Consider the following 13,147-nt stretch of genomic DNA (forward strand, 5'->3'; position numbering starts at 1 on the left):
GGCTAATAATCGGCTCAGTCATTTTTAATGATCGTTGAAAGCCCAGATCGTAATCGTGATTAAAATTCGATTAATTGAGCAGCCCTACATTTTCCTCCACACGTTTTAAATGGAGGAAAAGAACAAATGAAGCCACTCAGTTTTTTCTTATGTGTTGTTATGGCGACTCCCATCTATTAGCTCCCCACTCTCATTATCACACAGATGCACCAGGGGGATGAATAAATGCAGTTACGCAATATAAAATCATGACGATAAGATTTTAAATGAATACATACTGGATACACTGAGTAATCATCACATGATGCTTTTCTTTTTAACTGGAGAGTGTTTTGTACTTTCTGAGCTAATGTGGGTCCTTGTATGGAAGGCTGATTACAGTCATAGAGGATGTTAATTTCACTGTCCACTCTTTTTTGTAATATTAAGAATTACATATCATTTTTTTCTATTTCTGTTGAACAATTACGGTTTTCATTTTCAAGGACGCCACACATTTTTAACACTTCAATTTAGTGCATTAATTGAGCTTAACAGAGGAAACCTGATGTGGAAATAAATTCCAGCATTATTTGCTGTGACTGGGGATGGCAAGAGGAGAGTCAACATGGACTAATTTGATGCAAGCAGCTCTGTGCACAAATCCCCAGGAGGCCTGGATGATAAGCACTGACAGAGCCACTAAGAGCCTGAGGCGAAGCAGTTCTAAAGGCCACACGGATGGAGAAAATGAAGGGGGTGGATGGGAATAAAAGAGTATTATCTACTTGTAATCAAATGTGAAGAATGGTTTAACAGTAAAAAAGAAATCTACACTGAAAATTCTGCCGTTATCTGCTGACTCACAGTATGGAGTGTGTACATGATGCATGGGAGGCAACCGGTGATGCTGTCTGGGTGAATTACTCTCTCAAGCATCGTAAAATACAACTGAAACCTGGACTCTGCTTCTCACTGCAGTCTACGGTTAACCAGAGAAATGGAGCATTACTCTAGGTTTGGTGAATTTTGAAAAGTTTCTTTAGAACACAATAGAATGCAAATTGATGAAAACACAGGGAATTTATGGATTAAACGACAACTGCTTAACTCCACAACTGTATTTATCACTGTAGGTGTGATCTCAACAGTAAGAAGGACTAGCATGCAGTCCAGGCAGGTAGGAGAATTTTAGGCTGATTGATTTAAAATCAAAGGCAAAGCAGATGCTTACAGGCAGATTGTTGGTGCAGGTAAAAGAACCCATCAGAAGGCTTTACAGGCTCAAACTGTAAAGGTTTTGTGTGCTCTCAGAATCAGCTTTCTGTGCCAACTTTCATTTGTTTGTCCTCAAAGACAAATCAGATGCTACTCATAAACTGAAACTTTGGTTTTAGCCACAGATTCTATGACAAATAGTGTCCTTGATTTTGTCTGTATCAGTTAAACTGTCTCTCCCTTGAAATACTGGTTTTCCATCTAAAAAGCTGAAATGAGTATTTCACTCTCAAAATATGCACACCCCATTGTTTCTATTGTTATTCAGCCATTTTTGAACACAGCACCTGAGTGTTCTCCCTGGTTCTTCTCTTGTATCCTGGCTGTGACACTTCGATGGCAAATGTCCAAAGCTATGTCTACATAGAAAGCAAAGGGTGAGTACTACATTAGCATACCAGCAGCAGCAAAAGCAACAGTCCCCAGTGAGTCTACACAGGAAGCATTCAAGCACACAATAACTATAATTACACGGCTACAAAACAAGAAACTAGCATTAACAGTTTGTGGTGGGAAACTCATTCAAGGTGCAAGGCTAATGGAAAATTGCCACATGCTAAAAATGTCAGAGATTCTGTATAAAATCTAAATGTTTACATGTGAGATAATAAAAAATTATCTATTCTGAGGTCAGATTTATAGTTGTCTATATATTTAGCATTCTGTTATTACTTGGATTATATTTGTTTGCCTGTTTTTCTTTCAGACATATGCACAGGTCGTCTAAAATGTCCACCAAAAAGAAATGGGAGAAGCATAAATCACAGGAGACTGTGGTTTTTGTCACATTGGAGAAGATTGCATCTTGCACTTTGCTTTGCTCTGTTTGGATAGTTTAGGGAAAGATTGCAGTTCAGGTTAAAGCATTGGTTTGTAAAGTTTCCACTTGTCAGTATGGCAGTGTTTTTGTTGGTGATGGCCAGGAAGAGGTAGATGGGCATTTCTGGTTCGACTGCTGAGGGAATAGGAAAAAACCCATAAAGCAATATAAACATCGACTAATAGTCAATTTGTGTGCCTTCATAGAGCATTGTGAAGGCTTACCTGTTACACCTGCCTTAGGAAAATGATCTCAAACATAGGCTGTGTACATATTTGTGGTGCCATGGGAATGAGAACAGACTGGAACATCAAGCCCAGTGGCGTGTCTAGAAAAGTTTTGATGGGGGGGCCAGGTAGGGGTACAAATTTGGAGAAGGGTGGCAGATGTAATTGGCAGATAATGTTAAAAATAAATCTACCAACCATTAACCATAATTCAATAACCCTATAAACCTAATGACTGAATGCGCTTTTAACTCTGATTAGAATGAGGTTTTAACCACTACGGTGCAAAGTTTTTAGATACTGCGTTGATAAAGTACAAGAGATACAATCAGTGCTTTGTCAGTGTTTACTCAGCATTCAAGGACAGCAATATTTGCATAGTATTTTTACTGTTTTACTGACATATAGTGCACATATGTTTTGGACAAAAACATTTTTGAATATTAAAATACTAACATTTTTAGCCGATGCAAATGCAAAACTTTATCTGCCCACTAAAAAAAGAAGATAATCTTCTCACAAACTGGTGTTTGATTTTGAAGCAGGAAAAAAGTGGGGAAACAAATGAAAAGACTAACATTTGAATGAAACCTGAAAGCAATGATGATGAAATACAGTCAGCTGGCATGGGGACACTGCCAGTATTAAGCTGCAGGGCTGGACTGGGACAAAAAAAATCGGGCATTTTGACTACAGACCGGCCCACCAGGTATTAAAGCCATAAAGCCTTTGAATGAAAACAGACGCTGTTGTGACAGTGATGTACACTGTCTTGTTGGTATATGTATGATTTCTATACATTTTACGTCAGATAAAAACTTTGTTCGCAAGATTCAGATAATTATTTAATAAAAGCTAGATATTTTAAATGAGAATAAGAAAGAAAAGTATTTCTTTGTGCCCCCCTCTCCCTGTTAATGCCCTACCTGGCCCACTGGCATAACTTTGCTAGACCCGCCCCTGCACAGTTACCAGCTGTCAGCTACTTAGAAAAGGATCCTGGTGTTATTTGTCTCTCAGAACCTGTTTCTCCATCACCTGTTCAGCTCTGATGATTCAGTAAGGACATCTCCTGGTTTCATCTTCATGTTTCCCTCTCACCACATATCCAAACCGATATCATGACCAGCAGCTTTTACAGCTGTGGCTCCAGCAAACATCAGCTGATACTAGAAATTAATATTAAATAAATTCTAGTATCAGCTGATCAAGCTTAAACATGCTGCTGTTGTTTAGCGCGACATCCGCTGGTTTCCTCTTTCTGGCGCAAAGTGGGTGATAAATAAACAAGAGAGAAAAGCTGATCAGCTGATCATTGATCAGTTTCATGATTGAAGTAGAAACAGGAGAGGGAGGGGAGAGAATGAGAGGAGAAGAGGCAGCTGTGCAGCATAAAGACACAGAATAACTCCAGCTTTGTGTCTTTTTTCATTATAGCGAAAGTACGGGACAAACTGCGTCTCTTCTCAGCTCAATACGAAACGCGTAATATTTTCTCTGAATGAGGGACCATTCCATTTTTAAGGAGCCGTTGGCAACTCTACTAACTAAACTTATGAATAAAATAAAGTTCACTATCAGTAACATCAAAGCACCCACCCAGCTGTATAGAAACTCCGTCATGCTAGCTAGTACGCAGTACGAATTACTGTAACTGACTGTAAAAAGTCAGCACAATGAAAATAAACTATCCCTAAACTTGGTTTATATCTGACCCAGATAGACTGCAGGTCATAGCTTCTTACCTGAAGTTCAGTTCACCTGACACTCAGACCGGCGGCCGCTTCGGGTCTCTCCTCCTGCTTCCCCTTTCCTCATCTACCTGCTGGCCTCTGTGGAAGCTCCGCCATAGCCACCACCAAACAACTGAGTTATTTTTACAGCATCTGGACAATCCACCACCTCTCATTGTTCATGCCGTTACTACAAAAAAAAAAAAAAAAGTCATTAGCCCACCGGTATGCCCGATGGCCAGTCCAGCTATGTTAACCTGCAACCAGATCTGCAGCTCCATACAGCAATGTTACGACTTATTATATCTTATAACTCATAACTCTTATGCTAGCTCCCCCCAGTAGCCTACTGTGTGAAATATTCGAGGGTTGCAATAATTCTTTAAGAGTTATTTTTTCCTTGGTATTTTAATTTCACCGAAGTTTACTAAACTCAACAAACTTAATATTACTTACAGGGACATTTATTCTCTCCTCATTTTCTTTCGCTGAAAAATTGTTTTCTGCCGTGCTCTCCTACCTTTGCTAACGTCATGCTCATAGTGCAGAACCCGATGCTGCATTCATGTACACTCGGATATCTGAGCTTCACTGTGAAAACATAATCGTACATTTCATATTTCATTGAGTTTTAGCTTCGGGGTAGCACCCCCCCCAACCCGCTGGACACGCCACTGATCAAGCCAAAAATATACAGCATTGGAAGCAACAATTACTTGCATACAAATATTACAGCATTTTCTGAAGCAATATCTCAGAGGACAGTGCTGCTCTTTGCCCAACTTTAATGAGAAGTCTGTTCATTTTTCAGTCAGCCATCTGTTTTCTTCCTGTGTCACGAGCACTAAAGTCTTTCAGGGCCAAATGCACGGATGGAAAATTTTGTCTTGTTGCGCAACATGGAATAAATCAACCACTTAACAATTTAAGTAAAAATCCTTCCTGTCTTTGCTGAAAGTTCCAATGCACAAAGCCTGAGGATACACATCATGTAAACTATTTTAAGACACCAAAATACAATAACGGCTTCTTATTTTATTTAATAAGAATATGTATTAAAAAATCATTTTTTCCCTGTTTTTGTTTTATTTTTCTTTGAGTTTTTTTTTTTTTTATTAAAGCAGCACTGAAAGACAAAGTGCAAAGTATATTTTTTAGTAAAAGGAAAGCAGAAACATTTTGCTCATCCAGAATAAAACAAATGTAATGCCAATCTAGCCTCAAACGACTTTGTAAAAACAAGTGTTCTTCGTAAAATTGTAAGAACAGGTGTCCTTAATCTCAAGAGCTGCTTAAAGTAAAGCTGAATGGAGAAACATCTTTATGAAGGCTGTAAGCAAGTCATCAATGTGTGCTTTGTGTTGTGTTCTCATATCTGTCTGCACTTATCAGCTCTTCCTGCTGTTCTGTTTTTTTGCTTACCCATAAATCTGTAACATCAATCTAGTAATCTTCTTGCTGCTCTTTGTCTGTTCTGTTTAAAAGTTACTGTTATTCTGTCATTCAGAAGGGATGTTTCAATGATTTTTAAAATGGCAAGCGTTGGTGAGAGGTTTAGGATTGGAAATCAGAACTTCTGTTACAATGAAAAATGAAATAAAAGCTCTTGAAATGTGGTTAAAAACTCATTGGGCCATGCTGATTTAAATGTGCAGAGACCTTCAGCTTCCATAAAATTGTATTAAGAGACGTCACTGCCCCATAATTATATGGCCGATTCAAGATTTAATACTGAGTTAACTGAGCTAATATAATATAATCTGGTTACAACAGTAAATATGTTTAATTTTACTGAGTGGTAGAAATAAATCCCAATGTCTCACATATCCTTTGTTCAGAGTTTGCAAAGTAAATGAACTTGGCAATGGTAGACAGGAGACCAAACCACTATGAGATACATGAGGGGGTCATGAGTCTATCTAAACCCGCAATGCCAAATATAAGTCCCGGGGACACAACAGGATTCCCGCTGGAAGGCTTTGGAAAACTTCCTTTTGAGAAGGACCTTCCCTATGACCACTCATGCTAAACCAATAAAATTAAGTAATATTTAACCAATTAAATGACAGAAAAGTACATGATTTTCAACATCTATAGAAATGTTGATTAAAAAAAAATAGAACAGTCTGCTCCTTAAGCATGAAGAAACCACAGGAGGAGGAGCGTCCCAAACAGAATCTAATTCTCTGTACTTCCAGTGACCTTTTAATAGTTATAGTTTGTTAGTCAGCTGCAGGCGGTGTAAACACTTCAGTTCCAATTACGCTGGGTCTTTTCGATAGTCAGCACCAATCTGAGCTCCTCATCTAACTCTAATATCTGATGATTATATTCATGAACTTGTTTTTTCAATTAGTACTCACTGCTTGTATCCACAGGTGAGGGCAGGAACAGTGATTAGTAAATCCTTTGGACTTAGATGTCTTTTCACCTCAACAGACTGGTACACCATTGTTTTTAGCGCAGATGCTGCATCAATCTGTCTTTCAATCTGCTGCTCCACACATGAACATGACAAGATACTCAAACCTCCGCTTGGGACATTTCATTCCCAATCTGAAGCTGTCAATTTCCCTCCATTCTGGATGAGAAGTATGACCTCGGACTTGGAGGTTCTCGTTCCCACCCTGGAAACTTGTAAGTCACTCGCAAACCACTCTAGCTGAAGTTGGAAATCAGCACCATCAGGAAGACATTAACTGCAAAATGGCCAGTCCTTGAGTCCAATCCTCACGGGTAAAAAACGAAACACCAGTATGTGAGAGTGAAGAGGAGAGAGACGAGCTATTTTCTGCTACTTTATTCCAACTTCACGTAACAGCCTGTTGTGATTAATGAGTCACATGTGCTAACTCAAGTGCAATAAAGAAGTTATTAAAAGAAGATATTAATAGTAAAAGAGTAAAAGTAAAAGAGTGACATTTAAAGAGTACGAGAATTATGCTATGAATCTCAGTGCTGTTTTTATATCTGAATGTTGCTTAGACACACAAAATTGTAACACAAGACATAGAGAACTGTTTTGAAAATTTATGGGCTTTTTTGCATGTTTCTTTAACACGTGCTGTAAAAAAATCAACATCTCTGTGTGTCCGTGGTATTGGATTTGTGACGACAATGATCCATATGCATTACTTAACGTTGGGCTAGCACACCCACTGTAACCCCCCCCCCCCCACACACACAAAATCAATATTTGCCAGAATATGCTGAGGCTGGTGGTCTGGCATAAATGTAAAATAGAGGCAAATGATGCGTCACCCATATGTATGTATATGAATATATGTGTTCATATATTTATATCTACACATATACATATATACGGATATGTATGTGGAATACCAATGTGTTTCTCAGAAGCATTAAACAGATTTATCCCCTCCCTGCATTTTCATCCCTTTAGCAACTTTTGGACGAATGATGTTTCCTTATCGGTGCTTCATAAAAACACAGAGAACAACCGTGATATCTTGCAGATTGAATATTTTCTTTGAAATAAATTAATCAGGCCCGTCCTAAACGTCTGTTAGGATTTAATTAAACCTGGAATGAAATCCATTTGTAACACTGATTCTCCCCAAGCAATATTCAGCAGCTGTTTGGAATATGGCCCAAGGCTGCAAACTGAATCACAGAAGAGTTGTTTTTCAGAGTTATAAAGGTTTTGTTTACCTCAGTTTAAATTATTCAAGATAATCGAGAAAACAACCCTGTGGGAACTTCTGTTGCACACCAACTTTGGCTTCTTGACTGTGCAACCTCTCTGCTTCTTGCAGAGACGACAGGTGTATGTGGGCCTGAAATAAATGCATTTGTAAATGTCTTTCCTCTTCACTTAAGTAGTTTTTTAATTTAAGTTAATGACCTCATCTTTGCGTAGAGGTTAAAGTCTGCACTGCAGAGAAATGCTGATAAACAGACTTGTGGCTGAGGTGGCATTATGATTTATTGAAGCTCCTCTGCAGCAGTGATTCACACAGTGGTCAAGCAAACACCTTCATTGGCACGCATGAATCAAATTCCAGGCGAAGCTTTGGCCAGAAAAATACAAGGCTGCTTTTACTTTTTTTTTTCATGTGCATATAAATCAGCTTCAAGTTTAAAAAGACACAAATACATAAGGCAATATTTAAAATAGCATTCACTTACATAGTAAATCTGTTTGTGAAATACTGTCACAGAGGATACAGTTGTTCTTTTTTGTCACAGTGCAACATATTTAAGGCAGCAACAAGTTACACAACACATACATAAAAATACATTCAGTTTAGTCTGTTTCATTACATAAACATGATGAAAATAGTTTTTTATAGTCACATGTACATGCTGAAAGTGAGAGAACAACCCACATGTGCAAATTCACAGAAATATCTACACAAGCCACAAAGTCAAGGAGCTTTGATTTAAAATCATCACATTTTATAAGTGGACTTTCATCGTTTCCACATTGAGGCTCTTTTTTTGGCTTTTTGCTCAGAGGAAATCATTAATAACAACAAGTTAAAGCAGCTTTCTACTCATTTGTGGTTGTTGCCCTGCATCAAATACAGGAACGCAATCATAACAAGAAATGCTATTATGCCTGAGAAATACACTGACCTTTTTATATATATTTTACAGCTGTGCCATCCAAAATTTTAGATGATCATCGACAAATTCTTGTGCGCAAGCATTAGAAAAAGGTTCTTGACATGAGAATCAGCAGGTGAACAAAGCACGGAGGTGTGGTATTTGTTGCTGGTATTCTTCTCATTTCCAGAACAATCTTGTTTGAGTGCTCTTATCCTCTATGAATGGCTCAGAAATTCTTGTGCAACACCTCATTTCTTCAAAATAGCTTTTTTGAAACAAGCTGTTTTAGCCTGTTTTCTATTTCAGCATTGATTGCTTTGCCACTTTAGCAAATTTGTAGTTTATAACTTGGAGAAAAACTCGTAAAACAGTCCAGATGTAGACACAGTTCCATGGAGTGCATGAGAAAGAAATGTACTGAGGGTTGAGGACTTTTATGCATATATATATATATATATATATATGCTTTCAATATGCACTGTATATGTTTTGAGGAGAATGGCACTCCCAAACCTGGAGGTAGTCTGTATATACTCTGTTAGATGTGCCATATATAATTAATTTACTGTGGCATTTATGTTCTATGCTGCCACAATACTTCAGTGTCATAATCCTGCACATACAAAGTTAATAACAACAAGCAATATGTTAGCTCTCTTGACCGCAAAAGGTAAATAGAAAATATTTTCCGAGTGAGAAAGAGAAGCAATCTGCAATTGCTGGTCACTTCAAACTTGAAATTGCACTTATGAATGGCATTCACTACAAAACAAATTAGCACTTGTCTGAAGAGCAATGTGCTATATTACAAGATGTTTGTAAACCTACCTCTTCAGCAACCTGAAACCAAAGATGGGTGCCCAAATAAATCATTTACCGGCAACATGTGAGATATCATACTCTCAGAGTCCATGTTGGCCAGGTTTCGATTTAAATTGCAGGCTGTGGGTTCACAGCGGACCCTTTACAGGCAGCTCACACATACAGCAGAGCATGCGAGCAGCAGAAAATCTCTTTGAAGGTTTTTCTCATCTCTTGGCTGCGAAAAGCATAGATGATGGGGTCAATGACAGAGTTGCACATGATGAGGATGAGGTACATGTTGAAATGGGACATGAAGCAGGTGCAGTAGGGGTTCCTGGGGCAGCTGATCATAAGGATGAGGTGGAGGAAAAAGGGCGCCCAGCATACCACAAATACCCCAAGGAGAATGGTGAGGGTGATGGCCCCCTTCATGTTGGCACGCTGCTGGATGGGAGCGTTGCCCGGTAGGGCTGCGATCCGCTTCATGTGCAGGCGAGCCAACAGGAACATGTGGACATAGAGTGATGCCATGAGCACCAGCATGGTGAAGAACATGGTGATGAGGCAGATGAGTACAGTGGTGCTTTCCGAATAGATGATGAACAAGATGCCGGAAATGGTGCAGCACGTCCAGATGCTGCTGATGACCAGCATTGCACGACGCAGGGTGACAATGTTGTGGTATCGCAGGGCATAGAAGATGGTGATATAGCGGTCGATGGCGATTGCTAGCAAACTGCAGATGGATGCCAACAGAGAGCTACAGATCATAGAGTCAAACACATTGTCCATGCTTTTAATCAGTGTGACAGGAATGGTCAGGCTGCCTCCATTGATGAGTGCTATAACAATAGTCTCTGAGGCATTAGAGACACTGACGAGCATGTCAGCAACTGCAAGGCTACAGATGAAAAAGTACATAGGTGAATGAAGGTTCTTGTTTTTGATTATAGCAGCAACAACCAGGATGTTCTCCAGCAAACTGATGATGCCCAGAGTCAGGAAAACCTCAGTGGAAATAAGCAGCTGCTCATAACATCCAGAAGATGAGTCTTTTTCCTCTCCTGATAAGTCTTTGTTAAATGGCAAATTGCCTGAGGTTTGGCTTCTGTTGTGGTAGCCTTGGATCAGTCCATGGTATTCTGTGGCATTCATAATGGCTTCTTTTAAATTCCCTTCTCCTTGGGTTATTTCTCCGTTGTTAAGTGTCCAGCTATGTTGTCCGTTTTAAAGTCTCAGTGTGTGTGGCTTTGGATCATCCTCATTATCTGGAGGACAACGTCTGCGCCCCCGAAAAGAAGAAAAAAAAGAGTAAAAAAAACTCTTAGCCAGTGCTCCTTCTTCCCTTTTCCACCCTTCTGGCGTTCCAAGAGACAATTTTCTTCAAAGATTTGCTGCAGTTATTGTTCTCAACAAAACACAGTCCCACAGCTCTCCTCTCATCTCTCCACTCTGGAGGGAAACAGTGTAGTGAGAAGTTAAAGTAAGAAGATGTAAGGCAGATAAGTGAAGCAGAAAGCAGCTACAAAAGCAAACGTGTGTGAGACTAATCAACAGTGAGCGGGAACATGAGAGGCAGAGTGCAGCAGCTCGCTGCACAACTGCAGGCAGATCTTCACTTTGCAAGCTACTGTGGTCTCACTCGCTCCTATTATATTGAACACACACACACATACACACCAACCCCTTACCCTCCTGGCTGCCTTCTGTCCTATCCGCTTGCTGATAAAGTGGGAGGAGGAGCAAAGTTTGGGCTGACGCATGAATGTAGATTTTAAAATGAATCAGACCCAATGCAACACATGAGAAGACTTTCACAGTGTTTTTGAATCTCAGGGGATGTTAAAACATTTCAGTGAAATCTAATTCAACAGTATCGGTTTTCATATAATAATGAAAACATTAAACACCATGAATTAATGGTGTTTAAAAAAAACATCGGACAGCAGCACCAGCCCAAGCCTCATAGTGCAGGAATATGAAGTGAGGCGCACACTGAGGGCGGTGAACCCCAGGAAGGCCGCCGGACCAGATGGGGTAACTGCAAGGGTCCTTAAAGAGTGTGCAGACCAGCTGGCTGGGGTCTTCACTAAGATCTTCAACACTTCACTGTCCCAGTCCTGCATCCCGCCGTGCCTAAAGTCAGCCACAATTGTCCCACTGCCAAAGCGTACTAACATTAGCAGCCTCAATGATTACCGACCAGTTGCTCTAACACCTGTTATAATGAAGTGCTTCGAGAAACTGGTCCGACGTCACATCATGTTCTGCTTGCCACCCAACCTCGACCCGCTTCAGTTCGCATACAGAGCTAACAGATCAACTGAAGATGCCATTGCTGAGTAGAGTAAGTAAGGTAAGTAAAGGAATTTATATCACTTTTTTAACAACTGTTACAAAGTGCTTCAGGCATCACATTACAACAAAGAAGCATAAAAGCAACAACAGCATGTACAATTAAAATATTAAAACAACAGTTACGCATTCCATTCCCAAATGCCTGCTAAACAGATCTAAAGAACATCGTGTCGATGGGCATGTCATTGCTAATCAGACGAGTCCGTGGGATAGATAGACGACCGCTATCAGTGGATCTAAGAGTTCGCTTTGGAGAATAGGGCTGGAGAAGCTCCGAGATATAGATGGGGGCCCCACCTTGTAGAGACATAAACGTAAAGGTGAGGATTTTAAACTTATATCTATACTCAACCGGAAGCCAATGCAGGGATTTTAGTATAGGAGTGATATGGGAAAATTTATTGCTATGGGTCAAAAGCCTTGCTGCAGCATTCTGAACCGCTTGGAGCCGATTTAGTGAGGCCTTAGATACGCAGGAAAAGAGTGCATTACAATAATCCAGCCGGGAGGAGATAAAGGCGTGGACAAGCATCTCCAGTTCGGTTGTGGAGACAATAGTCCTGAGTTTGGCAATATTTCTTAAGTGAAAAAAGCAAGAGCGGGTCACGGATTTAACATGGACATCAAAGGACAAAGATTGGTCGAAAATTATCCCAAGATTCCGGGCAGTGGCTTTTATCGACGATGAAAAAGCACCCAGATGTTGACTAATCTGTGGCTTGATATTCTCCGGGGCTAGGATTAAGCACTCGGTCTTGTCTGCGTTCAACTGCAGAAAATTGTTTGTCATCCAAAGATTGATTTCCTTAAGACAGTCCATAAGAGTGGATAGCTTGTCTAATTCCCAGGATTTAAAAGAAATGTATAATTGGATGTCGTCCGCATATAAATGATAGGAAATATTTTTGAAACCGCTAATGATCCGGCCTAAGGGAAGAATATATAGTGAAAATAATAGGGGGCTTAGAACCGAACCTTGTGGAACTCCACATAGAAGCTTAGCCACGTCTGATTGGAAGTTCCCCACTGAAACTAAAAGCGTCCTATCTTCCAGAAATGAGGTGAACCACTTTAGAACAGATCCTGATATCCCTACCGTGCAGTTTAAGCGATCGATTAAGATCTGATGGTCAACGGTATCAAAAGCTGAGCTAAGGTCCAGAAGAACCAGGACTGAGCAATCACCCCTGTCTGCAGCCATCAAGAGGTCATTTGTGACTTTCAGCAGAGCTGTTTCTGTAGAGTGTAATTTTCTGAAACCCGATTGAAATTTATCAAGAATGTTATGCTTCTCCAGCGCTTTCTTTACTTGTAGCCAAACAACTTTTTCTAGGATTTTTGAGATAAAAGGAAGTTTTGAGATGGGCCTGTAGCTT

General features: G+C 39.9%; 1 protein-coding gene across 1 annotated transcript; it reads right to left on the bottom strand.

Moving 5' to 3' along the window:
• Window positions 1–9,050: 9,050 nt before the first annotated feature.
• On the bottom strand, window positions 9,051–11,025 carry mc4r (melanocortin 4 receptor). The gene has a single exon (XM_026180232.1). The coding sequence runs from the start codon at window positions 10,566–10,568 to the stop codon at window positions 9,585–9,587; it is 984 nt and encodes a 327-aa protein (XP_026036017.1). The 5' UTR covers window positions 10,569–11,025; the 3' UTR covers window positions 9,051–9,584.
• Window positions 11,026–13,147: the final 2,122 nt, after the last annotated feature.

This window comes from Astatotilapia calliptera, chromosome 9, assembly GCF_900246225.1.
Source record: "Astatotilapia calliptera chromosome 9, fAstCal1.2, whole genome shotgun sequence".
NCBI lineage: Eukaryota > Metazoa > Chordata > Actinopteri > Cichliformes > Cichlidae > Astatotilapia > Astatotilapia calliptera.